Genomic DNA, 27569 nt, shown 5'->3' with positions numbered 1-27569 from the left:
ACTTGCCTTGTGGATGGACTGCAAGGTGACACTTTGAAAATAAACTTTGAGCCACAGAAAGAAAAAGACCTCTGGTTAACAGAGTGTAAATCGATAAAACCAGGAATTACTAAACCATATGAACAAAAACAGTATGCTTTCCAGTTTTATTGGGTTGACCAAAATATGATAAAAATAAGCATCATGTTCGGCATTATGGAACTGCCTGCTTTAGAGGTGGCTGTATCAGTGAATGAGCATATTAACGATAATCAGAGTCACAAATATTTCTCACACTAGAAGTGTGGCCTACCTGATTTATTAAACTCCACTAAGAACTTGAACAAATGTTTAGTTTCACAGTTTATGGATGTGTTTGTGTAAAATCTAACTTTTCTTTCATGGATGACAGACCACATTTGATTTTAATTTCAACACACAAATGTTCTCATTCAGAACACTTGTTTACAAAACGGATAACTGCTCAAAATACTTTAAATACACTCTTTAACTATACACCAAATCCTGCAAACAAACAAGTTAATATCCTTAAATAAATCATTAAAGTAACAATGCCCAACAAGGCTGTAGAGTTTTTAAGAGGTTTAGGAGCCATTGACATAGAAAAATACACATTATGTTGAAAATATGAAGTGAGGTTATTATTCTTGGTTGCCCATACAAAATAAGGAAAAGATACTTTTCCCTTTCCATATTTCTAAAACTGTTTTTGAAATATGCTTTCACATACTTAGAAACTGTTGTTGATTATCTTAGTTTGTTTGTAGTTTATTGACTTTAATGTGGATGGCTAAGTCTGAGCTTTTATCAATAACAGACAATAAATCATGCTATTACACACTGCACACTGCAGCTTCTGTGATTTAATCTGTGATTCTCATATTCTTAGAGGCTGCCTTTGCATTTTCTGTACACCTCTGTGGTTGGTCCGACAAGATCAGTGACTTGTTAAGTCAGCATTATGTTATTGTTTTGCAACATTTGACAATGAAGTACTTCCTGCTGGTGATGGTTTAGATTAGATTTAAAAAAAAAAAAAAAAATGACCAGAATCATAAAGCATTTTCAACTTCTGACAGACAGCCAGTCCCAGCCCGCTAAGAGCTTCAAGATGATCTCTCTCCACTAAATATATCACATTTGCTGAACAAAAGAGCATATTCTTAACAGCCTCTCACGTGGACATGTCTGTTTTCTCAATCAGGCTAAGGGAATAAACATGTTTGTGGTAGAAGAAAACTTAATATCAGCACCTGGAAAGACATCTTGACATTATCGAACTGTGTTTATGTAAACCCAACAGTATGTTGTGACTTATCCTATAAACCTAACAGCATGATGCATGAATAATTTTAAAAAACCCTTCATGAAAAGTAAGCTGCGATGGGTGGTGACCTTCTACCAGCGTGTTTCAGAAGTGGCCACTACAAGTGACCACTGATCTGATGAATGTCAAAGCACCTCTGACTCACTGCAGGCTGTTTGTAACCGCGGGGGTCTCAGAGGAAAAGGGGCCACTATATTAATCTGCCTTGAGTATGGCAATTGTTACCTTTTCCTTTCATGTGGTCAGGAGGTTGCTGTCGAGAGGGCTGTTTAGTTTTGGAGGACTTAAAGAGGAGCTCATTCATAGCAGGTCCTGCGTTACAGAAAAGGAAGAAATGTAGTTGTATTGGAAAGAATCCATGATATTAAACAGTAGATGGGATTGTGAAGTGCTAGGAGTAATCATGCCAGGCAACAGGCCGCAGGAATGCAAATCACCCCTCAAGCCAAGAGTTAAGTTAGCAGGTGGCCTCTTCTATTCACTGAATGTCAACACTCCTTTTAGATGGAGTCCACATAACATCTGGGCAGGCCAGCCACTGCTTTTAATTAAGTGAAATACAGTCACTCAATGTTCTGCCATGTCAGAGAAAAAAATGTTATAAAAGTGGGAGAGTGGGAGGAGAAAAAGTGCAACAGTACATATCCTGTGTTCAGTGAAGGTCAACACAGTTGTGTAAATAAATATTAATCCTTAACCTAATCCCTACATTTCCAAGACCATTGAAAATCCCTGCGTAACCAGAGTACTTCTCTGGAAATAGCACGTTCTCTTGCACTTTTCTGGAAGTTCTGCTTATCCTGAGGGAAATGCAACAACACTGGCTCGGTTTAGTTTACGGTCTCCACTTTGTTTCCAAAGGTGAATTCTGAGCTCTGAGCAGATGATAGCTTCCAAAATATTATTTTACAGAATGCAAGTAAGCAAAGATCTGCCATACAGTACATATCACATAAATCAACGTGATGTATGTTATCTTTCCCGCATAATTGGAAGGAATTGCTTAAAAAAATGATCTGCTGGCAGCCTCATGATAATCACCCTGGCTGGCTTTGGAGGTCACAGCACTGCTTTACTGCAGGCACTGTACCACTAGAGTTACCACTCCCCAAGACCATGTCAACAGCCTCCATGGGTGGACCCCTAGTTTATATCATACTTGTCAAACATTTATAAATCTCAGACGGTAGTCCGGCAACAGTGTGTAAAACATCCGTAGCTTTCCAAAAACAAATACAAAAGGACAACTTGAATTTGAAGGGCTGGAGGACTTGCAGCTGTAGGAGGGGGAAAAGATTGAATGTATTTCTGCATATAGTTTAGGTTGATGAATGGAGAAAAAAAACTTTAAAGGTCAAGTAAAGGCAAAGCAAAAGATAAGAGTTTTCAAGTGGTACATTTATTAAAATACACAACACTCTACATTAAGATATACTTTCCCCAAACGTAAACTAGAATTAGTGTGGAGAGAGATGTTTGCAGCTATGATAAAGTCCACAGAGGAATGAGAAACAGTGTTTATGGGAGGGATTTGCATAAACATTGTGTAGAAATGACATAATTTGCAAAGCATTCATATGTGAACACTCAACATTGTAAGGATTTAATTCCACACTGACATAATCCCCTTCTGAGAAAACACTCTCTTATATAAAAAACCAAACAAAACAACTAAACAAAAAAAGTTGACGTGGAAAAGGTGAAACCATATCAGAGCTGAAAGATGGTGACAGCTTTGGGCAGCTTGGTTTATATTAGACAATAGTCATATTTTTTTTCCTTCCAGTGATCCAATTTGATTTAGAATATTTCCAACAGCCTGTTCAAGTTGTGATGTTAGTCCTAATGGCATCACCTACATTTTTCATTAAATTAATAAGTGACATTGGAATATATTTCTTGTATATCAGTAATTCATAATTGTTGGTCCATTACAGGAACAAATTAATCACAAAATTAGCACAGAAGAAAAAAATACACTCAGTTCCAAGTATAATGCTACACAGTTCAGTAAACATTTATAGCACATTTTATAGTGTATTGGAAAGGGAAAAACAAGCAGAGGGGGAAGCAATCTTATGTATCATGATGACTCCAGTGAATAGTTTACTCATAAAAGTTATACAGACGTAACTAAGAGGGAGTATATGCCAATGGACACAAACGTTAAGTAATAGCTGACATAAGGTAAAACCGACATTTTTCCTAATCATTTAAATATCACAATATTCAGTGCTATTAAAAAAAAACAAAAGAAAATAAATTAGGTAATAAAGCTTTATATACATAATACTGTACATCACATCACACCTGCAGCAGATGTGTTTTCCAGCGATTCCTTTACCAGATAGCATAAATTAAAGTTAGCCAGGCCACTAATGGCAGCCACAAGACCGAACTACCATATTTCTATATTTCTTAAGGATAACGTTTGAGCTGTCATCAAAGTAAAGAACTGATATTGCGTTCAGCTTGGTTGGGGCACAGCATGGCTTTGGCACATTGTCAGGAAACATTAAATGGACCTATAAATGAGAGCATAAAGCAGGTTTAAAAGAGGCACAAAAGTAGTGAGTTTCAAATGAATTATAACTGCTAGGAACATTATGGTAGCTTATAACATGATTTTACTGCAGTACACATATGCAATACACTCCAGTGAATACTTACCAGGGTTTGCACAATTGCATGATTCGTTGCGTTCATGTGCGCATTGAGTGGAAACGAGCATTCTCCGTCACAGTAAAAAGCAGCATAGCCCTCAGGTGCGATGATCCAATCCTTGACCAAAAGAGGACAATTAACTGCCTTTATTTATGACATATGGTGAAAGGTTTTCTTAGTGTCTCAGACCAATCTGATTACAAAATGTATCATTCATTGTGATCTTTCCATTAATGTTTTGTTCAATAAATATATATAATTTGTCTTACCTGCCAACCCAAATCTCGAAAGCTGACATAAAGTTCGTGTTTCTTGCAGGCTTGCTTCTGTTCACTTGTGTTATAATCTGAAAAGTAAAAGGTTATTCTTATTATGGGAGTAGAAAGTAATGCTTGTTCATATCTGGCTGTTTGCTTACTGCAGACACTAAAGAACTTGAAAACAATTACAGTGCATATATACAGTGTGTTTTTTATTTTTTTTATGCTGATTTGTTTGAGCTAGTCCCAGTGCATTGTTGATCAGTAAATTATCACGCTAAATAGAAAATATTTCCAATAAATCTACTATTAACAAACATAAATGGTAAAAAAAAAAAAGATGTTGAACTGTGGTTATTACTTTCCCACATCAGGGTGAGCCACTTTCAGGGCCATAAATCTTCATTACTGGCAAATTAACCATGTAGATGTAACAGTAATGCATCCAAAAGCCTTTGCTGGATCATCAATTATCCCTTGAAATAATTCATAATAATGATAAGAGCATTACCGTATATGACAGAGCTGCTATTCATTATATTTTACAGTCACTCCCCTAAATCAGTGCTAATGTAGTTGCAGTAATGTTATTCCAGTGTAATACAATTGACATGCAGATCAGAACATAAAGAAGAATCTGACCTTTTTCAAATAACAGATTTAACAAAATGTTGTTTTTAAATCTACACTTAAGAAAATTTTGCAGGAGTTATATAACAAATTATTTTTAGTTTCATGGCAATCTGGCCTGTAGCTGACCACACACACACAACCAAAGCCCCATTCATTAGAAGGACAAAAAGCTGTGAATTGTTTTACTACATACTAAGAGCACACTGACCTCCACTTTTTGGTGCACGAGATGATTCTTGTTGATTAGCAGATTTATTGCGATTGTGATTCTTTTTCTTCCCACCAGCGGCCCTGACAGAGCGAAGCAACACCCCACTGGCCTTGAAGAAAGCAACCAGGAACGGCTGCTTGGACTGGGCCCCATTCCTTCCAACGATTCCAGCAGATTTTATGTTGATACTTCGTCCTTCGACAAAAGGTAAATAAAGAAGACATAATTTTCATTGCAAAACTAAAGCAGCTTGTAAATATAAAGAAGAAGAAATAGATCAGTTTATTATTTTATGATTGCTTTCAAGGTGAGTGTGAAGGCCAGCGTCTTTACCAATACAAAGAATAGTTCAAGCCATTAATCTTTTGTGTGGCTTTATGGCTGTTATTTGTTGGTGGTAAACAATCACAGTTTACAGATTATCAGATATACAAGTCACATTTGTCCTGAGTCCCTAAAAAAATAAGGTTGCAACTAAAAAACAAATGTCAGGTTATTAGTAAAGAAAACTGAGCTTCACTTGCCATCTATAGTCTCCACACAGAGCTGCAGGCCCAAGTTCTGCTGCGGGTTCATCACCCAGTGATTACTGGTGGCTGTGATGTCAAACACTAGCCAACCACCATCAGATGCCTGGACCTTTTTGGAGTCGAGCAAGAACGTCTCTGCATCTCTGAAGGTAAAAGCAAACAATGAAAAAAACACCTGCATTACACCAACGCACTGAAAAGAAATGCTTTAATACAGCCGGTACACACACAGTATACACAACAAAAACACGTCTTCTAATAATTCAGAATACTTTATCATTCAGTGAAAATTCATTTAAATTTTGGTCTCTGCGGTTGAGTTGGTTTTCAAGATTACTACTCCAGCTTTTCAGGCGGTGAAATGAATGCGGCCACTTTAACGCTGCATTACAAACAAATTACAAACCTCCAGTGCCTGCTACGGTGCTTTAAGCTCTAGAACAAACAAAAACTGTCTGCACACCTAAACGTTGCAAAATCTCAGTGGAACACAGAAAAGAAACCATATGGCTCTTTGACAGCATTTTCGATCCTGAATCCAAGAGGTCTTAAACAGTTAGAACAGATAAACGAGGTATCGCTGACTGATCACTAATGGATGGAGTGGCTTTTATTAGTTTCTTTATCTCTGCCACTTTTACTGTATCCTTGTCTAAACCAAACATTCTCCCCTAAAAAGACCTTCAATAAAGAGTCATGTGGTTGCTTTTGTATGCTTTGTACTGCAAATAAAAAGAAAGCAACGTCGCTATTGTCGAGCAAGCTGTGACTCCTAATAAAGTGCTTGGCAGTGTGGTAAAACATGTGCCAAGATTTCAGCTATTTGATGGGCAAAACATTTCAGGAGTTATGAATCATGTATATCAGCCCTTGTATATTTTTAACATGAGCCTGACATAAGGCATCAATCAAGCCAAAGTTGAAAAAGTCCCGCTTTGCAATTTGCATTGGATTCCTTTCAAGGGACAGATCGGATAAGGCAGCGCCTGTTCAGCTTTTGTGGTTACATGGTGCTGGTCAGACGGAAACAAGATTTTCCATGTGGCCCCAATAGTGTTTATTACAGGTGTAATAAAACTTAAACATGTGGAATTCCACATGAGGTTAATCCTTATGAGTGACATACCGCTGAACTTCCTCTTTGAAATGAACAGTATTAAACTTCTGTCCTGTGATAATTTAGTTTGTGTAGGTAAGAATTCACTATTCTCATAGCCATATCCAAGAGGAAAAATGTTTATCCTGACCCTTAATCTGTGATATTGCAGGATGTACTGTTCCCCAGAAAATGAGTTAAAGGAGGAAAATACCATGAATAGAGGTAGTTTGTCTGTCTTCTAAATTATGTTCATATGTCACTATTCTCCATTAGCAATGTATGTTCAATGGCAAAGTTCAGTACCAGTGCAATACGTAGTATGATATTAAAATGGTGGAGTGAGAAGTAAGCCTCTGGAGGTCGGCTTCAACACAAGCATCACCAGCAAGTCCAGTCTCATACTAGAAGTGAGTGTTGAAAGTTATTTTACAATGACCACACCCTTTACTGAACCCTAAAAAAGTGGTTTTAATTGACTACTGAACCATACCATAACCTTTTCTTTTGGTTGTTGCACACATGGATTTTTTTTGGAATAACCAACCAAAAAACATTTTGGAGATGCGTGCAATAATAGCATTCTGTCTGATAAGTTGAAGAAAAACATAAAAGGACATGTATGTAGAATATGGTTTACTAACTAATAGTGCTCATATATGAATTCATTATGGCTTTTTACATTCAGAAAAAAATGGTGTACGCCTTTTTTCACTGTCAGTTTGTTCTATGGTTGTTTTAAAATCACATATTCCAACATCGTTTGTAAGATTTCTAGCATTGGGAAAGAATTGTTTGTGAAAACCAAACTAAAACAAACTACTCCCTATGAAAAAGTATGTGAAAACTTGCAGTCGAGCAGTCTTCCCCTTTAAGATGGCAGAGTCCATTGACTTGGACCTTTTCAAAGCCCAGGAGGGCCATATCTCCCCTTCAATCACCCACACACATTTTTGGCAAGCAAATGTGGGGCCACTTCTGAGTACACCCTTGTGTATTCAGCTATGTCATGCTTTAAACTTCCGGAATATTGTTAAGACAGGCAGGTGGTGGGCATAACAGTGACCACGGGAGCACCCAAGGGAGCCCCCTCCCCCTGATATGGGCCCTCATGGTTTCATCTGGGCTGCAGCCAGCTTGGCAAGCAACACAAGACGAGTGATAACTGATGGACCTTCCAAGCTTCATAAGTGGCCAACTTGCTAATGGAGTTCTCTTTATCCGAGAACTATATTTGTAAGGCAGACATGGTGCGAATGAAGGAGAACAGAGTCGGCGACAGAAGGACGTTCTGCGCGAGTGGAAAGTTTCAGCAGCACAAGACAATAGCTGTGAAATAAGATTACTGCAAATGCAACACATTTGTTTAGTTTCACCTTTATTATAGTGAAGTAACAACTATTTTTATTTTCTTTCCATAAATTTGCAATTGCAAACAGGGAAGGTGTTGATGATAGCTCGACTGCATGCATACCAAAGCATCCTGAATAAATGGCAGTAATATATCTTTTAATGTTTGGATTTGCTTGATTAGGTACTTACTTGTTTTGATATTCCTTGATGACTTGATATATGGTGACCTTCAGAGTAATATTGTCATAGCGGGCATGACTGCGGTCCTTATAGATGCGAAACTCTGCTGCAGTCACTGCTTCACCATCTGGGATCTGAGTCAGATCAAACCGGAACTCCTTGTAGTGTCTTCGTTGGTGAGAAAAATCTTTATCTTTCTCCACTGGGAAAGAAAATATTTTATGATGAATTTCATTTTTACTGGCAGCAGTTTCATTTTTACATTCACCAATCACAAAATATGACTTCACCTCCTGAACCGCTGCGTGTGTTGCTCAAATGAGAAAACATGCCAGCATGCACGCACAGAAAAAGAGTAATTTATCACATCTTCTTTTACATTCCAGGTCCAATCCAAACATTTTGACTACCAACAAAAGCACTTTCCAGTTCATTAAATCAGTCAACTGAATACAGGTAGCAGTTCCCAGACAGGCCCTCTACTGTGTGCCTAACTGCATTCTCTGGCCATGATGAATGGGCTGTCAGTTAAGAAAAACAGGCTGATTTCAATTAAAGACACTTTCGTCTGCTCCTCAAGTGAGAGAAAAGACCAGACAGGATTCTTCAACGTCATGTGAGCGTCTACTCTGACCTCATTTCCGACCTTGTACTGACCTCCTGTAGGTTTCATACAATACGCTAAGAGTTTTTAATGACCCTTAACCTTTAAAACTAAGTATTTGTACTATAATGAGTAACATGAGATATATATTTTAGATGTATGATTTTTTTTAAAGTTAATCAAATTAGAATGCATTAATTTTTCTGCATGTATATTAATAAAAGATGAATAGCTCTTGATTTTCCAAGAGGTTAACATGTATTATTGAGGATAAAATAAAGCCCCTCATTGCAGCAGCTTTATTAATAGCCTCAAAGACTCCGTATCAACCGTATCAACATTATGAACAACTGACAAAACTTTGATGCTGCTAAAAAAGTGACCGCCAACTGTCTCACACCCCTGCTTGGCCGCAGAAAAGGGCCATGTGGCTGAGGTTAGTAGATTTTCTGACATCCGTGGTGATATCATGCAGTGCATTTTCCCTGATATTTTATCGAGAGAGAGCGCCTGTAGTTACTTAGCACAAACAGGTCAGAGGTCAGGTCTGACTTTTACCCACTGAGCGTGTTCCATTATATTAGCCACAGGCAGTAATCTGAAGCAGAAGTGCCACTGACAGCATAGAGCATTTAACTTTTAAATAGCTAAAGATTAAATAATAATGACTTTACTTGCTGGTTAGGGTGAGCCATGTGCATTCTTGATGTGATGCATATTAATTGAATTATCTTCTGCCAGGACAGTTTCCATATTTTGTTATTAATATTAATACATAACTGTTGTGTTTCATTGTTACATATTTACTCCTTTTACACTCATATATTTTGATTTTCAACAGCTGACTTATCATTTATGCATATAAAGTTCAAATGGTTACAGTAAGCATATTAAACTGCACAAAATACCTCATAGCTGTTTTTAAAACAGTTGAGATCAGTAGCTGTATTTGAGTGTACTGTAATAAAGACAGAGACCCGTTGAACACTTCACTGACAGTCCCCAGAATGAGAGCTGAGCTTTCAAGGCTGACAGTGTACATGCCCTGGTATAGTGGTAAGTGGAAACAGATGGGCTCAGGCCAAGGTGAGGGATTATACTTCCAGCCAACTCTACACAAATTCACTTTTACATGTTTTGCTCTATAATTTAAAAAATGAAACTCTTAGCACTACAGTAACAATGTTTTGTAATGTCTTTTATGGTGATTTTTATCATTCATTTACCGCTACCATATTCCATTTTTTAGTAACTTTCCATGTGGAATGCTTAGTATTTTAATTTTTGATAAAGAACAATTAATTCTATAAATAACACAAGTATGTAGAACAGGGCTACTGCTTTCTCTTATAGTGACACAACCTCAAGAAATATCACTGCCCTTTTAACAACAGGAAATAATTTAGACCAATTTTCTCAAGGTCAGACAGTCATCTGATAAGTTGCTCTGAACTGCTGGGTCAAGGGTCGCGGCTACTGAACAAACACAATCATTATACACATCAGCTGCTTTTTAATGGAGAGCAGCACAAATTGATGAGGTCAAAATGTTGGGCTTTATTCTGTTAAATGCGAAATATTTCACACGAGGCCAAAGCTGCTGAACACTTCAGGCCTGATGACTGATGTCGAAATATATGACATTAACATTTAGACGTAGAAATTCCAAAAGAAAAAAATAGCTAAATAAAAGGAAGAAAACAACTCAATAACTAAACTTAGATGTTCAGCGCTATTTAGGGTTTTTTAGGAACATAATAGATTATTTAAAGATAACCTACATGTGTCAAATTTTACAAAATTGATAACTGCGTGTCATGATTGCAACACATCCGACATGCCCAGCCTAGATCATGAATTTAAATAATTTTAATCTTGAAAAACATGAAAAAGCCTTACATCTCTTTAAATGTCCTTCTCTACGTCGTCTAGAAAATTGCACTAAATGTGGAAAGTATTAGACCTTTCATTGAGTACACAGATAAAGTGAATCCAGGTAAAAACCCTTATTAATTTTCCTTTATAGGCAATGAAGATTAATGAAAACATGAGTTGGGGAGGGATTCTTAAACGTTAAGATGTAGATTTTGCAACTATATTTCTGCACCTGCAGGCTAATTTCGATTAGACATAATTAATCATTTTCGATTTAATAAAACCTGTTGATGAATGAGCCTGCTTTAAAGCCACTTACCTAAATTGACAAAACTCATAACCATGTCTGCATCATTGAGAAAGTTGGTGTCGTGCGCTGAGGTGAGTGCGGGGCTGTGGCCTAACAGAGGGGCCGCTCGGTAAGGCTGTGCCACACGGGAGTACCCAACATGCTGGGGGCTGTAGTAACCTTTCCTGGAGTGCCCTTGAGCCTTGGCACTGAAGCTCTTCCCTGCGCCCTGCTGCTGCTGCGCTCCCACTTCCTCCTCCTCCTCATCTTCCTCCACGGCCATGGCGTTGTACAGGTCGAGCATGAACAGCGGGGCGGAGGATGCCTGCTTCCCGGGAGAGAAGGGCCTCGGACGGTGAGGCAAGCCCAGGATGGAGAGGATCTCTCTCTGGATCTCCCTGCGTTCGTGATTGCGCAACCTCCTGTAAATAAAACTGGAGTGCACATGGTTGTCACTTAACCCACAATGAGCGCAGGATAGAAAACTCAAGCAGCTCCACGCAAGTCCAAGTACAGCACGGTTCAAAGGTGTAAGCGCTGTCATCTTGACAAATAGCTCACTTTGGGGTGTGAAGTTGAACTACATCGCACTCTGTGGAAAAAATATAATAATATATATCTCTGCCAATACGGAATCATAGACTCTCCATATTAGCCAGAGGCACCACAACTTTCACGGTGGTAACAGAGGAGGGTTTTTTTTTTTTTTTTTTTTTTTTTTTTAAACCAGTCAGCCCTTCTACAAATGAGGTATCAACTTGCAGTAAAGTCGGCGCTCCCGTCCTGTGTGCGAGTGGTCCTGGTTCCTCCAGCAAGTATTTACTCCTCCAGGGTCCATCCAAATTCTCGGCTACACCAAGTATTTATGGAGTTATGACCCCTTCCCTCACCTCACTCCTCTGTGATGAAAAAACACGTAGGTACGCCCATAACGTCGAGGGATAACCCGGAGTTTCCAGTGGATGAAAAGTGTTGAACTGTGTTAAAAAAGAGCAGAGAAGAGCACTCGACTCATGCCCCGGCGCGCATTTTTTCCCCCCTTCTCAGAGAGTGTATTGGGGCTAGTTGCCCTCTGAGTCCATCCCACACTCAACTTTTTGTTTTTGCATCCACCTCTAGCGGCCGCAATAAAACTTCAGCCCGGTCCCATGATGAATGTGGCGGCTCAGGAGTGTAAAAGGAGACACTTGAAATCCGAGAGCCCGTCTTAACGAGTGAAAGAATAATGACAGAGCCTTTTAATCACCTCAAGTTATTGAAGTCTGCGTGTTTGGAGGAGAGGGCTCCAGCTTCATTCACCGACAACAAAAAGGATCCTGTTTTTGCACTACATTGGCTTAAACACGATCCACAGAGATGCTGTAATTTTTTTTTTTAAATACACCAACAAACAAAGCTGTAAGTGAACCAGTCTGCAAATTATACTTTAAAACAGTAACACCATAATTCCCATATAGGAACATTGAGATTGCAAGAGGTATATACATATATACCACAAAGATTGATAAGCACATGGCAAAGTCACTACACTTCTGTGCAGGCTACAATGATTTCCATCTGCTTAATTATCTGAATTCCTTTAAGAGCAAAAACTGACTTTGAGTATATGAAAAGTTAATTTAAAGCAAAGAGCCTTAATGCAGAAAGCTCCATTCTCAAAGGAGCAGTGAGTAAACAATATGTTGAAGTATGGATGCTGGGATAATTAAAAACATAAATAGTCAGAGGTTTCCATGGGATGGATGGCTGCTGTCCAAAATGAAAAAAGGAGGCCTTCTTCCTTGGTAAAGCAACTCCTGCTCCTACCACATGGCGCCATCTAGTGTACTATGATTGAATTGTTATTTCTGAGGTCTCACACTCTCTCTCTCTCTCTCTCTCTCTCTCTCTCTCTCTCTCTCACACACACACACACACAAACACACACACACAAACACACTGTCTACAGACACTTTCTAGCACTTGTATCCAAATTTCCTAGTGCTGTGCCCTTTGTGTGAAGACCCAGGTGATGATCTCTCTTTTTTTTTGTTCCATCACACATCGTCCTTTTTTTGACACTTCAGTCAAATTGGAAATGTTCACAGCACACACACCACACCCAAAACTTCCAGTGGAAAGAGGAGACAGATGATGTGATGGAGTCCTGGAATAAACCAGAAACTTTGAAAGTCTGAAGCACAAAAAACAAAAATAACTTCAATCAATAAATCATTAAGATGTTTTAATTCTAGTAAAAAAAAAAAAAAAAAAAAAAAGGAAAAAAAAAGAGTCATACAAATGTCACCTTAACACAAAATAATAAAATTACAAAAGCTGTTTAAAACATGTCAATGCTAAAATACACAGTTATGACTCAGTTTCATAAATAACAATAAAATAACTGCTACAGTAATGAAAGGTAAGCCTTTTAGGGGACATAAAGGACATAATTTAAAACTGAAATCAGTGGCTTCTTGACGCTAAAACATTTTATTTACTAACTGGAAAAAAATTGGATGAATGGGTATTGTGATAGATGATTAGTTTAATCATTTATCTTGGGTGATACATAACATTAGCTGTGGTAAAAAGTTTTCATAGAGAATTAAGTCAAACATTGCTTTAGGAACAGGCTTACTGCAGCTCATAATCAGCTACAGGAAATCAAACAGTTTTGTGCTGAAACATGCCAATTTCAGATATAATTTAAGGTGAAATTATTCACTGAACATGGAATTTATAGATTACAGATGTTGTATCTTTACTGAACCTACTCAATGTACAGTGAAAATTTAGAGAGCGACATGCAACGAAGCAACACCAGGGGGCAATATGGGAAAATGTACCAGCCACACTGCCCAGAGAGAGATCCAAACCACATACATGTACTGTAGTAGATGAGTTCATGGTGATCAGATGAGAGGTATTAAATGGAACCAATGATGAATTCTCTTAACACCACTAAAAACTCAGAGCTTGTTCAAAGACATTTGGATAACAATACAAAATAACAACAGAGACAATGTGATAGGATGTAGCTCTGCTGATTGTCTGAGATCACATGAAACGTGTTAAAAGAGGTCTGTTTTGTTTCCGCGACAGAGAGAAACTGTAAAGATGAGATCTTCCTGAGAATGGCTGTTTGTTCCACATCAGCTTTAGACTGGTGCCTGCACTGATGTTGCATGACGTCAATAGCTTGGGCCTTTGCTGTAAGGATCCCGCCTCATCATGCTACCATAGCACATGGATGGATCACACACCCCAGGCTGGCCAGGGATGCCAGGATTACCACTTTTACCATCTGCTCCATTTAGACCAGGGGATCCAGGAGTACCTGGATTACCTGGCTTGCCGTATCCCTGGGGACCCATTGGACCTGTAGAAAGAAAAGCCATGATCAGTTCAAAAGAACAATATAGTAAAAGGTGACATTGAATATGAGACATCTTTTTATATACCTCAGCCAATTAGAATCCATGTGGCTTTCTGTAAATTAAGCAAAAGATTGATTAAACTGAATAAAAAGTCTAATTGTTCACCTGGAGGCCCAGCTGGCCCTTGGTCTCCAATCGTGGTTCGACCAAGACTCCCCTTCTCACCCTTGAAACCTGGATCTCCTACAAACATAAGTGTCATTGTACGAATATCCTGCAAAATAGCTTTGGTAACATATTGATGACTTGACGCTGACTTTACCTTTCATCCCATTAATACCAGGGTGCCCCGGCCTACCAGGAAGGCCTGGCTGTCCTCTGGACCCAGACAGGCCAGGAAAACCCCTGAGGCCCTGGGGCCCAGTTGGACCTGGTAGACCAGGTGATCCAGGACGACTTTGGCATCTGGTACAGCTACTCTGCTGGTGGCTCAGCATCAGTAAAGGCAGCTCAGCTAGGATGATTGACAATAAAAAAATATTTCAGATATGTTTTGAGAACACAGATAAACAGATTATGAGTCAGTCACAAGATACTCACACTGAATAATCTCCCTGCAAATTTGACGAATGTGCACCTCAGACATTTCACTTGCCTGTAATAAAAAGTGATGGATTGTATGGATTTCCACTGAATGCCATAATCAGTCAATATCAGATATAAAAATGCTTTAAAAAGAATAATAGTCTTCTGTATGACACATACAGATCTTCCTTCAGGTCCAGGTGGGCCAGGAAGACCAGTTTCCCCCCGCAGCCCCTGGGGGCCGGATGGGCCTGTTTGGCCTGGCTGTCCAGGCCGTCCCATTTGACCTTCTTGACCTCTCTGACCCATATCCCCTGTTGTCCCTTTCTGGCAAAAATACAAGCCCAGTGTTAGCAGTACATACAATATTTCAGTTTGGCTGGAGGTTCATGGAATGATGCATTAAGCTTGACATACCTCTCCTTTTAGTCCAGCTGGACCAGTTGCACCCTGTCAATCAAAATCAGGACAATCAGGATAAGACTCCTCAGTATGTGTTATTTTGATTATATAAAATTTGCCTCAAAATGCACAGTGGTAGATGATCATACAGATGTTTGAAGAATGGCTAAATGCTATTAAACGACTAGGGACAGTAACGCAGTCAGACATAACTCATCCCTTAAAACCAATGTGTTTCGACCATCTATAAATATTTGATTTTGCTGTGGCACCACCAATAGGCTAAACAGGATACAGTTGTAAAATGTGTTGAAAAATGATTGTAATTTGAGTCAAATAGGCTGTGCCTTCAAGAACTTGGCAGCAAGTTGTGGGAAAGGGTATGAAACATTGATTATAAATATGTACCAAATCTGGTGAAGATTAGATGAAATTTGAAGGAAGATGTTTTGCAATAAAAAATAAATGATAGAAAATCACTGTAAATGAAAATGGTTATGGAATAGGTGAATAGATTAAATATCAATCGTTCCAAGGAATCCAGGAGAAAGTTATGTCATTTAAGTCTCACTGTACAAGAGTTATGTGTGAAAATTTGAAGTGCTTCATAATTGGCCACATGGTGGCGCTAACCACATTTAAGACCAATAAGTTCTTGTTTGGCCCATGACCTGACTTTTCACCAAGTTCCATTGAAATTGCTGATATCTAACAGACAAATAGAAAGATAAGTGAAGTTAAGCCAAATCTTATATCTTCAATCTTTGCTTTGGAAAAGGTTTGTACAATGTGACACCCATGTTTTAAAATGTATTTCTCAATCTCTTCCTTTATGAACTGCAAACTTGCACATAATTAAAGAAAAGGTGCATTTTTATTTCAAAGCAGTAGAATATTTATTGGCAATATCTTAGTGATTCAGTTTTTTGTTTGTTTGTTTTTGCTTTTTTAGTACCCAAACGTGTCAAAGGAAGCATGAGAGACATACTGTATATTTTCACTGGTTCCCATGTTTTGTAAGTTTTCAACATAAAACAGAACACATTAAATTAAACTCACGTGATCCCCCGGCCAACCATGCTCTCCTTTTTCACCTTTCATTCCCTGGTGAGAAAATAATCAGATTAACCTCATGAAAGCACACAAAATCAGTGTTTCAGACTCTATATTATACTTTATGTGCAGTATATCCTACAGGAGATATACTGTAGATTGGAACATGGACTCAAAGCATGACATAACTGGCATTTAAAGCAGAGTGCACTTTTAAAACACATAACACATTGATGCCCAATTACTGTGATTTCATGATATGAAAACCAATCCAGGTTTAATTCTCTGAATACCACAGTAGATTTTGTTTTCATGTTATAAAATTAATCCAATAAATGGGGCAAACCATGTTGGAAGCCTGTAGAACAGCAAATATCCAGTTATACTTCCAAAAGGAACAATAACATGCGATTGTGATAAATGAGGGTTTATTGTCACTGTATTTAAAAAAATATTTCTTAGTCAAATGAGATAAAGACAATGTATTTCCCCACCAACAGAGGTACATTACTTACAGACTCATTACTTACAATGTCGAATATAATCTTACAACAATTATTGGATTATTGGAAGTTTCACACTGTGAATCACAGACCAATCATAGTGATTAGTTTTTGTCAGTATGTAGCTGGATATGCTTTTCCATGTGCTTCTGACTTTTCTGTTGCCAAACCAAAATCTAACTCTCAGTAATCCAACACCCAATGGTAATAAATTACACTCATGTTGATTCAAATATACTCTCAGTCCTTTGAGTTATTATTTTATATTAGCATTACAGATGTCAAAAGGATCATAGCATGATCTGCTTATGTGACTAATTAAGTGGTGACGGCAGTGTAATTTTGTCTCCAACCTTACCATCTCTCCTCTTTCACCTGAATATCCTCTTTGCCCCTGATAAAAAAAGACATGGATTATACCTCAAACACAAGGTCCAAATGATTTACTGAAAATAAAATAGAGTCAGAATATGTTGTTATGCTTGGTGTTACAGAGAAGATTTAACTCACTTCTGCCTTGTTTAAGTGTCTTTTATACAAATCCTCAAAATAATATTCAATGATGACATTGCCTAGAAAACAACTACAATTCTTGTCTTATAAACATTGAGTCATTATTGGAGGAGATGAGTCTGTAAATAAATATAAATGCACATTGGTCATCTAATTGTTTAACCCTGCCTTGTAAACAATGACAAATAATACATGTTTATGATCAATAATCATATATCTGTAAATATGTCAACTGGATGCAGCTGAAGAAACAATGGTGTCACAGTACTGGCCAAAAAAATTACAGAGGAAATACCTTGCTGCCCTTCAGGCCTGGCATGCCTGGGTGCCCTGGCTGACCTGCTTGCCCTGGTTCCCCTGCTCTTCCCTGTAAAATAATTCAGTTAAACATTAAAATCAAGAACACACTTTACTTTCACTGTAGGGTACCATTACGGATAAACACTAGTTGAATATTCACTTGCAGCTTTAATGAAATAGTAAATGATTACAGTATTTTGAATTAGAGATAATGCTGCCAAGTTCACATTAAATAAAAAACATACCGCAGGCCCTGGTGTCCCCTGTATTCCTGGACTTCCATTTTCACCCTGATTCCCCTTGATTAGGAAATAAAACATGTCTTATGTTACAGAAAACATACAATGAAATAAAATCCAAACCATATTATATTACTGACTGGAGTGCAGTTGGAATTTTCACTCACTTATCATAATTCATTTTCTCTGATGCATGCAATAACCATACTTTTGTGAGCTTTTGGTGTATTACAGCTTAAAGTTTAATTGTGTCTAGTCATATGCTTTCTTTTCCAGTTGAGCAAGCCTCAGTAATTGCAGTCTGAAGCTCAGCCATAAAATCAAAATATTGCCTGCCTGTCCATAAACTAGGTTTTCACTTGTGTGCCATTCACCAATACACATTGGCTTGTTAAAGGCAGATCAGCTAATGAAAAGTGATTAGGAGACAGCGCGTCCAGACCAAACAAGTGCAGACTGCTTACATTTCCACCAAAATTCCACTGACGAAAGCAATAAGACCGGATCATCGCTTAATTTAGCACTGTCGCTATGGCCAAGAGATCGTCACTTTTGCTGAAATGTCTTTTTGAATAACTGACCAAACAAAACATGTAATTTTGCTGATCCAAGAAGCTTTCTTTATGTTTCTTTAGTAAGAAAGCTTCAACAATTTAACCTTATCCAAACTAATGTCATTCTGTATTGTAATGCATTTGGTATAAGCTGGATGATATACTGTAAGGCTTTGGAAAGGGATGGCGTGTGATGTCATGCTGTGCAGCTCCGCAGCAAATGTTGGCAGCTGGTTAACTTAAATCATGACATGGCTCGGCCTGCAACTTGTTGGTTGCTGATGCCAGCTTGTGTGGACTGATCTGTACAGTTGACTTTTTTGGGCTGCAGTTTCAGCCAGTGCAACTAAACAAGGTGGTCAGTCTGATGTGACAAATAAACTGGATAAAATAAGTCACATGGCCAGCCATTTTCTCTCACAGCCCCAGTGATGGAAAGTGTATAAACCCACATTTTTATTTAGTGTTTACCCAGTTTACCCATTTTAAGGCTGTGCTACATCTTATTTATGTCTGTTGGTAAGATGAAAGTCAGCCAGTGTTTCTGCAAACATTATGTACAGTAGCTATGCATCACTAACACAGCAATTTGAATAAGCTGGAAGTGACTTTTTAAAAAGGCATAAATGATTACCTTGGGTCCAGTTGCTCCTTTTAAACCAGGTGCACCAGGTAAACCCATCTCACCCTGCAGGAGAGTGAGAAAATAATTTTTGTTCAGTATTAACATTTCAATGTGCATTGAACCTATTAACAAATTGTCATAATAGCTATGAACTCACAGGTGGTCCGGTCAATCCTTTGAAGCCCCTTAGTCCAGGCAAACCAACCTCCCCCTTAGATAAGAAACATATCGGTCAAACATAATCTCAAAGAGTGATGCAAAAATCATTGATCAGTTTCTCTTATACATATACAGTATTAAGGAGTTTGTTACCAAGACAGGGGCTCACCTTTTGTCCACTCGCACCTGCTGCTCCTGGCAAGCCAGGCATACCCTAGTAACAAGGAAAGAGATTCACTGTATTGCAGATCATCACTATATTTAAGAATGGCAAAAAATGACAAAAAAAAACCAAAAAAAAACACAACCAATATGCTAAATTTAGGTACAGTATATAATTAAGATCATGGAAATTTAATTGTTTGTAATGTTTTTTCCTTTTCTATAAAGAAGATCTGTATAATGTCTTCATATTTTGAGCCTGGTCTACTGTATGCGCTCAAATTATTTACAGTCAGAGATTTAAATGATATAACAGAAATAGCATTTTTAATGCAGTGCTGCTGAATTGAATCTAAAAACAGTGTGAAGTACTAGAGGTTCCAATTTACTTTCTGTCACAGAAGTGAGACAATGACTTTACTGTGTCAGTGACAATTATAGCCAAATGCTCTATAGAAACAACTGACTGGACTAAGATTGGCTAGTTGTACACGGGAAGAGTGGAGAAACATGGTTTTCAGTTTTTCAGGCTAAATTCAATGATACATTTGCAAATGTAGGTTATATAAAAAATAATGTTTCATTTCATTCCTTTGAACTACAAGGATTTGTACAATAGTAGAGCACTGTCTAAGGTTTCATTTCCATGTCATATGATATGATCTTAAAATGTTGCAAGTGGGCTTTGCAAACATATTTTAATTGCTGGTACATGCAATAAGAAAGGTAGTTGCTATTTAAAATGCACTGAGGAAAAAAAAAGCATATACAAATTTATTTTTAAAAAAACATGTAATACATTGGAAGTCAACACGTGCAGCAAAATTACCCTGGAAAGCCTCTTTAGTTTTTTTGTTTGAGTTATTTTCTTCTGACATAAATGCTTGCAGATGCTTAGTGGTTGCCTCAGACTGAAGTTTTTTGTAACACATGAGCAAAGTGAACAGACTGGTTAGGCAGACAGACAGATAGAGCCACCTGAACATGTACACTCAACATATAGGTGAAGAAATCCTTACACTGATGTGTTAACTGCTCTTGTTTTAACTTGAGGAAGTGCAGTACTAATCCTGTCTCCTTTGACACATTGCTAACTCTATTGTTCTTGTGAGGGAAAATAGCTTACAGCCTTGTGGAGCAACTGAGTCATCTTTTGTAGACCCATCACAAACTTTTGGACGACACTTAACACAATCATGATCAGTGGGGTGGTTGCCCAGTTGAAACACTTTCTTCCTAAAACAGATTTGCCAAAGCACCACAACATTCCCTCGATGAGTTAGTTTCACTGCCTTAGATTATGGCCTGAGTCTGCTTGTTGCATAACAGGGTTACCCTGGGATGAACTACAGGGGAAATACCCTTAAATTTCTGGCTACCAGGAGTGCTCTGTGTACTCGTGACAGTATGTTAACACACTGCAGTACTTACTACAGTAAAAGCATAATGCATGCAAATCTGTGTGATCTATCAAATCAACTCTTCTATTTGTCTATTTCACTCTTCTGTTACATATTAATTTATGTTAACTACAATTTGTATGCATTTGACTGTGAAGAACTTTAAACCATATCACTCTAAGTACCACACACACAAAAGTTCCTCTTCTTGCTGCAAAATGCTTTGCTCAGAAGTTCTAATCTTAACAAGGCCATATATTGTAGTAATTGATTGCACATTTCACTTGATATTACACATCAGAACCTCACTTTCTTGGAGTCCATGTAAAGATGTAAGCCAATGCCTGAAGCACAAGAAATCTACAAAATACCAAACATGTTTAATGAGTACTGTCTGTGTTATGACTCACAGGATGGCCTGCCCTTCCATCAGCACCAGGGATACCACTGGCCCCAGCTTCTCCCTTAATACATTGGAGAAAAAAAAATGGTGAAGTGACAGATGATGAGCTATAAATAGAAGAGACACATGAGCAGGAAAACACAAGTAATAATGACCTCAAAGCCAGATAATTATGTAATACCCAAAACACAAACAGCAAAACTAAAAGCATATTAAATAGACCAGCTCAATGGCTTTTACATGAAAAACACATTTTATTTTCATCCAAATTGATAGTTATGAGATCTAAATTTGACATGAAGGCACCATTGTCTCATATATTTTACATTTCGTGTTGAGTTAGACATCTATCTAAAAAATGAAGAACACTTTATTTTTTAAGTTGAAGAACTTTTATGTTTACGAAAGCTGTCAGATAGAATTTGGAAAAAGACAAGGGGGACACCAGCTCTGTATGACTACATTTGCATGGTTGCCAAACATCAAAAACAGAACTTTTGGGAACAGTAAAGTCTTTTAAGAATGTGCACGCTTATCCAACTTCATTCCTCTATTATTCCCCTAATCCCTGAATGAGTTTTGTAACATACTGTTCTGTATTGTCACAACAAACAGACCTTTTGACCAGGTTGCCCTGGAAATCCATCCTTTCCATCTCTCCCAGGTAGACCCTGAAAGGACAGAAAGGGGTTTTTACTCACTATTATAATGACACATGAGGTCTGGCTTTGGTTACAAATTGTTTGATACCTACGGGTTTTCCTGGATAACCTGATGGCCCAGGAGGTCCCAAACTTCCTTTTTCTCCCTGGAAATAACATGCCATCCAATTAAAATAACTATATTTCTTGCGTCATGATCAGTGACTCAGTAGTGTTTCGCCATTAGGATCGTCTAAATTCTCACCACTTGGCCATCTTTTCCCGGCAACCCTGCCATCCCTGGGGATCCTGTTGAGCCCTGAGAACAGTAAAAATGTTTAGAGAGACCATGAGAAGTGATGTAAAAATAGCTTTTGTATATCATTCTATTTCTAAGCTGACCTTGCTTATTTCAACTTTCCAGTTGTGATCACAATGTATTAGAATCTTGTCACTCATTTGACAATATCCTGGTTTTAAATATACAGTAAGTAGTTAGCCAAAATCTTAAACAAGTCTTTGTCAGTCAGAACAGGAGACAAGTGTAGGACAAGAGCACTTCACAGACAGTCTACCCTTTCATAAATGTGCAGTCAGTGCTTGATGTTAGTCAGCAATGGTCTTGTTTTTCTGGGATAGACAATCCATTTAAGCATTTGGACTGAAACGTAAGGTACATGTTTCATTGCATCATTCTGGCATTTTCAGAGTTGCACTGGTTGACCTAAAAGAGAGTGCTGGTTAAGTGCTGTATCTGTAGAATTTTGCCAAAATATGGAGGAATGATGCACTGCATTTTCACATTTTTGGGAGGGAAAAAAAACATAGATTTGGAAACAGCTGGGACATTACTTCATCTGCTTTCACAGATTCTACATGCCATCATTCAAAATTATATTAATCACCTCATGAGGGAAAAATTATATGATGTATTTATTACTGATTTGCTCAGGGATTTTTGTGGGTGACATTTTTACTATGGACTTGACTGTAGGATGCATTCCCCCAAAAAACTGTATTAAAAAAGAGAATGAAGTCAAAGTATAATTCAATCAGCAGTGAACAAACAGGTCCTTTGTATTCATGCTCCATTGCTTTTAACAGCACATCCTTATCTTACCAAGAATCTACACCTATGCTATTGGCTCTGTGAGGCTGTACTAAGGTTCAATGGTGCTTTAAGCTAAATGCTAACGTCGCCATGCTAACATGTTTATAATGGCAATTTTAATATGCTGACGTTAAGCAGGTATAATGTCTAATATGTTCACCGCTTTAGATTAGTATGCTAACATTTGCTAATTAGCATAAAAAGTAGGCTACAACAGAGGCTGGTGAAAAATGTCACTAGTTTTGCAGGTATTTGGCAATAAACTAAAATATTTGACTAAGTGAAAACTTGGCTTGGTGATTGCATTTAATGAAAAGTCAAATCCAAATATAGCTGTTGAGACATCTTGGAACCATGAAAGTTAAAACTTAGTACCAATCCATCTAGTAGATGCTGAGATATTTAACAGAATAAGTGATGGCAATGATGACAAATCAGGGATCACCAAAGTTATTGGGCACCATAAATGTCTGTGCAGGATTTTATGGTAATCCATCTGAGTTGTTATCAGTTTGGACCAAAGTGGTGGACTGACCAATCCCTAGAGTTATGCATCTAGCATGGCTAAAAATATTTCAGAGCATGACAGAAAAACTTGGACCTCTGTCATGGAAAGCAAAGTCACACGGCTTCTCTGTTGATGAAAGCCAAGGAGGTAATTATAGTGTTAATGAACTACATAGATCGATAGCACAGACTGGATACCCACATAATTAGCAGTGAAATGTTCCTTCAAAGATGATGAATGACTGTGATCATGATCACGTATTGCAGACTGAATACACAAACATAGCCACTTTTTTGGAAGCTGCTAACAGTCTTTCTTCCTTCTGTGTCCTTGAATCATGTTCTTCTGACTTAATACAGCAGACATCTCATGTTTCCATTCGCCAGATCATGTGCCAGGAAAATAAAACTTCTGCACACCCATGGGTGGTCTTTCAATATTGGAAAAATTTGGAAAGGTAGATGTAAATTTGTTTTGTATGTGTGGAGAGAAGGTAGTGTGAATTCTCTCTAACTTTAAGTGAATCTTAAGCGGCTATCTGCTGGTCGAAGTCATCTTTGTCCTTGGAAAGTGTTTTGTGTTGCATGAAGGACCTTTGACTTTCCTTGAGAGCAAACACCTCTTGACTCAGACATGAGGGAAATTACCCAGTCTAAAGTTTTGGAGTCTTTTCACTTGGCCTCAACAAGAAATAATTTAGACGTTTAATGCCAAATGGATACAGTTTGAATGTGAGCAAAAGGCATCTGAGCCCTTTACTGTTTCATATAAAAGTGGTGCTTTACATACACAGCATTTTAGATATGTAGAAGGTACTTTTACTGATCCATTTATTGCTGTTATTCAAGTTGTTTTTGGATCAGACATGCTGGCTTAATGTGGCAGTGATGTGTAAAAACTGATTCTGTGTTAGTAGAAGTTGAGATCAAGCACTATTTCTGTGTATCGTGTGTGTCTATGTGTGTGACATATCTTGCATTACTGTAGAAGTATTTCACTGATGTATTGACGTAATGTCTTGAAATCACCCTTGTTTGGTTTGCATAAGAGGAAACACAGCCTCTAAAAGATGATGGTTTAACAGTTAGATTACAGGTAATTCTGAGCTCAATTTGACTACATTTAACAAGTTATAGGAAAATATTGACCTTTTTATATACCATGATCACATCAAATGGGATCTACAAATAGGTAAAATTATCTTTTTTATGTTATTCACTTTATGCAAAAGTTCTGTATAAATGGAAATGAGATAGATACAGTAAATCCTCTTGATCATTAGCAGATCAGGCCCCTACAATATTCGCCTCTTTGTGTTTTTGTATGGCCAAAATCCAAAGTATTTAACCTAATCAAAGAAAGTTGAGAAGACAGTCCAAGCACTAGTAAAAACTTAATTTGATACATCCTGGATTTGTGAGTGAAACAGTTGGGGTAGATGGTACAGCAGACTTTGCTCCAGGTGCAGACATGTGTCTGTGTCCAGCTGAGACAATTTTCAAAATGACATTAACTGCTTCAATTGTTCTCCACTTCAGCCAACTGGCAGGGGATGTTAATTGCAAGGTAGGATGATATGACAGATGTGATGCAGTTTAGAGAGGGTGCATTACATCACTGCACTTCAAAATAACGCTAAAAGCAAAAAGTTGTTTAGACAAACATCAAAGTGATCAGAGCAAAAAAAATTCTAGACAAAGCTGTAGGACTGTCAGGCTTCTGCTCGAGTGCTGTGCCTGTGGTTGATGTCTTTCTACTACTGTTGGATCGCTTAGGCAATGCTTACTTTTATTTGACACTGCCTTTTTCCAGGGAATACTGGCAGATTCCCTTAAAGAGTCTCCATTTTGTATGGTTTATTGTATCAGTTTGACCTGATTTGAGCTGCTGACACATTTCAGCTCACAGGTGCTTTCTCTTTGTGGCTCACATGGGTATGGCTTCTTTGACATTGTTAAATATCATGACAACTAATACTAACATGTGGCACTAACTGTATTCAGTCTAATCATGTATATATATTTTCTAGTCTGTGTGACTGAACAGTGGAAGGGGCAGTTCTTAAGGCAACACTCACTGTGGGTTGATCTGACTTCAGATAGTGTACTAATTTCTTAACATCTCAATACTTTGGAGTAGTTTTGTTGTCACCTAAGGCTTCTGTGTAGAGATTCTCACCCTAGCGTTGAATGTGAAAGAGATTGAGCTGACAGGTTTTAAAACGGTAAGAAAAGATTAATCCAAGATGTGCCTGCTATATAAAAGAACAAGGTTTTATTTCAAACTGATGGCCTCCAAGGTGGAACATATTATATGATCCCCTCTGTGATAAGTAATTTATATGTATCTGAGGATATCACAATGTAGTGGTGACTAAAAAAGAATTATACATGTTGCCTTGATTCCTCTATCTTCACATCTTGTCTTTGGATCTGCACCTCATATTTGAACTGGGAACCTAAGGAGTAGAGATGGATGCAAGTGAGGGTGAAAATACAACTAAAAGTGAAAAGAGATACACCTCTGGCTCCCTAAAAATAGAGAAGACTGTTTAAGCTTTCTAACGAAAGGGCAGAAATGAAGTCAGGAAATATGAACACTTTTAAAAAGTCTCTGATGGCCCTCATGCTCTCTTTGCAAAGTGCTCTTGTCCCACAGTATAGAAGTTGTATTTTTTACCCTCTCGAGGGAGCTGGCTTTATATTCATAACATATGGTTACCAGAGTGATTGATGCAACGATGTTCAAACGGTTCAAGTTGATGTGTCTAGCAGGGATTTCCTGTTAATCCTACAGTTTATCTCATAAAAAGAAGATTTACTCTTGGTAATTCAGTGTGGGTTTTGTACTTTTTAACTATCACTCGTTTGTTCTACAGAAATCATTCTCTTTCATTCATTCTCATTTTGACTCATCTTTCATGCCTTAATTTAAGTAATATCTTTGATAATGTGAAAAAACATCTAAAATATGAACATTTTGACAAAGACATTGTTTTATTGAGCAAAAACACAAGTGTCATATTTGAATAATTAATATCCCCACCTTCTCTCCTGGTTGTCCAGGTGCTCCTGGTAATCCAGGAATACCTCTGTCACCCTGAATGAACAGAAATGCATAACAAAATATGTTTTTAGTGGTCATAATTTAGTGCTATCGATTGTGCCACAAATTGTGCTTTTTGACCTTCCTACCGAAACACCGGGACTCCCTTGCTCCCCCTTGTACCCATCGGGCCCACGTGGACCCTGGCAGAAGGAAGAGGGAAAAAAAACAGCTTTAAAATTTCCACATTTGATGCTCATTAGTGAATTTAATGATACAGTAGATGAAATAATAATCACTTTACCTCTACTCCTGGCGGACCTGGCACCCCTGGACTTCCTCTACTGCCAGGGATACCCTTAATTGTTAAAAAAAAAAAAGATGGGAGATACACAAACTTGGTTAAACATTTGAATCCCCTCAACTGTGTGCATGTTGTCTGAATAAGTCTAGGCTATGTGGTTCACTTTTAAACCATCCAAAAATCATCGCCCAGATAATCACTGTGCTGCCACCATTAGTATAATCAAACATGTTATTTTTTTACCCATTGGAAAAATAAGTACATATGTATATTTACCACTATGTTTGAGCATTCTGAGGCAATCTTGACCACATGCAATTAACAAGCATGAATTGTCATAACCTAATGGCTACATGAACTCAAACAGGTTTTGACATTTTCTGAGATGCTGTTGTTGGATATGCTGTGACAGTGTAGCAGTTATGTTCTGTATGTTTGTATATTGAACTATGTAGTACTCACAGGCTTACCATCAGCACCAACAGGTCCATGCTGACCAGGTTTGCCAGCATTTCCTTGTTCCCCCTAAAGAAAACAGAATGAGGTAATTGAATCATGTGTAACTCAAACAAGTTGTTTTTATGTCTTTGTCAGTCGTATACAGGCGCCAACCTCAAAGCAGCATAAATGGATAAATCGAAAACATGGTAACAATATGCCTTCTCAGGGGTAGAGTGTTGA

The 27569-nt window shown here is 37.9% G+C and overlaps 2 protein-coding genes across 3 annotated transcripts in view; both read right to left on the bottom strand.

Annotated features, from left to right (window-relative positions):
• Positions 1 to 2706: 2706 nt before the first annotated feature.
• On the bottom strand, positions 2707 to 11579 carry bmp5 (bone morphogenetic protein 5). Its single transcript, XM_067609921.1, has 7 exons — positions 11053 to 11579; positions 8264 to 8456; positions 5620 to 5768; positions 5093 to 5290; positions 4261 to 4337; positions 3998 to 4108; positions 2707 to 3852 (listed from the first exon to the last, which is right to left on the bottom strand). Exons 1-7 carry the CDS (start codon positions 11564 to 11566, stop codon positions 3703 to 3705), a joined length of 1392 nt encoding a protein of 463 aa, XP_067466022.1. The 5' UTR covers positions 11567 to 11579; the 3' UTR covers positions 2707 to 3702.
• Positions 11580 to 11712: 133 nt separating this feature from the next.
• col21a1 (collagen, type XXI, alpha 1) overlaps positions 11713 to 27569 on the bottom strand; it is a 29913-nt gene continuing 14056 nt past the window's right edge. The window contains exons 9-29 of one of the 2 annotated variants that reach the window (XM_067609919.1): positions 27351 to 27413; positions 26889 to 26942; positions 26734 to 26787; positions 26585 to 26638; positions 22186 to 22239; positions 22034 to 22087; positions 21897 to 21950; positions 21287 to 21340; positions 19484 to 19528; positions 19313 to 19366; positions 19165 to 19218; positions 17983 to 18036; positions 17733 to 17804; positions 17283 to 17318; positions 16428 to 16472; positions 15384 to 15416; positions 15147 to 15293; positions 14982 to 15036; positions 14704 to 14895; positions 14547 to 14624; positions 11713 to 14383 (exon numbers count right to left, since the gene is read on the bottom strand). In XM_067609919.1, coding sequence (XP_067466020.1) covers positions 14196 to 14383; positions 14547 to 14624; positions 14704 to 14895; positions 14982 to 15036; positions 15147 to 15293; positions 15384 to 15416; positions 16428 to 16472; positions 17283 to 17318; positions 17733 to 17804; positions 17983 to 18036; positions 19165 to 19218; positions 19313 to 19366; positions 19484 to 19528; positions 21287 to 21340; positions 21897 to 21950; positions 22034 to 22087; positions 22186 to 22239; positions 26585 to 26638; positions 26734 to 26787; positions 26889 to 26942; positions 27351 to 27413 — 1494 coding nt within the window. In that variant the 3' untranslated portion in view covers positions 11713 to 14195. Of the gene's footprint in view, positions 14384 to 14546; positions 14625 to 14703; positions 14896 to 14981; positions 15037 to 15146; positions 15294 to 15383; positions 15417 to 16427; positions 16473 to 17282; positions 17319 to 17732; positions 17805 to 17982; positions 18037 to 19164; positions 19219 to 19312; positions 19367 to 19483; positions 19529 to 21286; positions 21341 to 21896; positions 21951 to 22033; positions 22088 to 22185; positions 22240 to 26584; positions 26639 to 26733; positions 26788 to 26888; positions 26943 to 27350; positions 27414 to 27569 lie in introns of those variants that run through there. The other variant, XM_067609920.1, reaches the window with a different exon arrangement.

The sequence above is a fragment of the Thunnus thynnus genome, chromosome 14 (assembly GCF_963924715.1).
Source record: "Thunnus thynnus chromosome 14, fThuThy2.1, whole genome shotgun sequence".
Taxonomy (NCBI): domain Eukaryota; kingdom Metazoa; phylum Chordata; class Actinopteri; order Scombriformes; family Scombridae; genus Thunnus; species Thunnus thynnus.
The sequence above is the reverse complement of the archived record's forward strand: the minus strand, read 5'-3'. Positions and strand labels throughout refer to the sequence as shown.

Excerpts from the sequence above, each read along its gene's own strand:
- bmp5 (XM_067609921.1), bottom strand. The coding sequence starts at position 11,566 with ATGACAGCGCTTACACCTTTGAACCGTGCTGTACTTGGACTTGCGTGG. Across the intron at positions 8,457-11,052 it reads TATGAGTTTTGTCAATTTAG|TGGAGAAAGATAAAGATTTT; the intron begins GTAAGTGGCTTT and ends TTTCTTTCCCAG. Across the intron at positions 4,109-4,260 it reads TTCGAGATTTGGGTTGGCAG|GATTGGATCATCGCACCTGA; the intron begins GTAAGACAAATT and ends CTTTTGGTCAAG.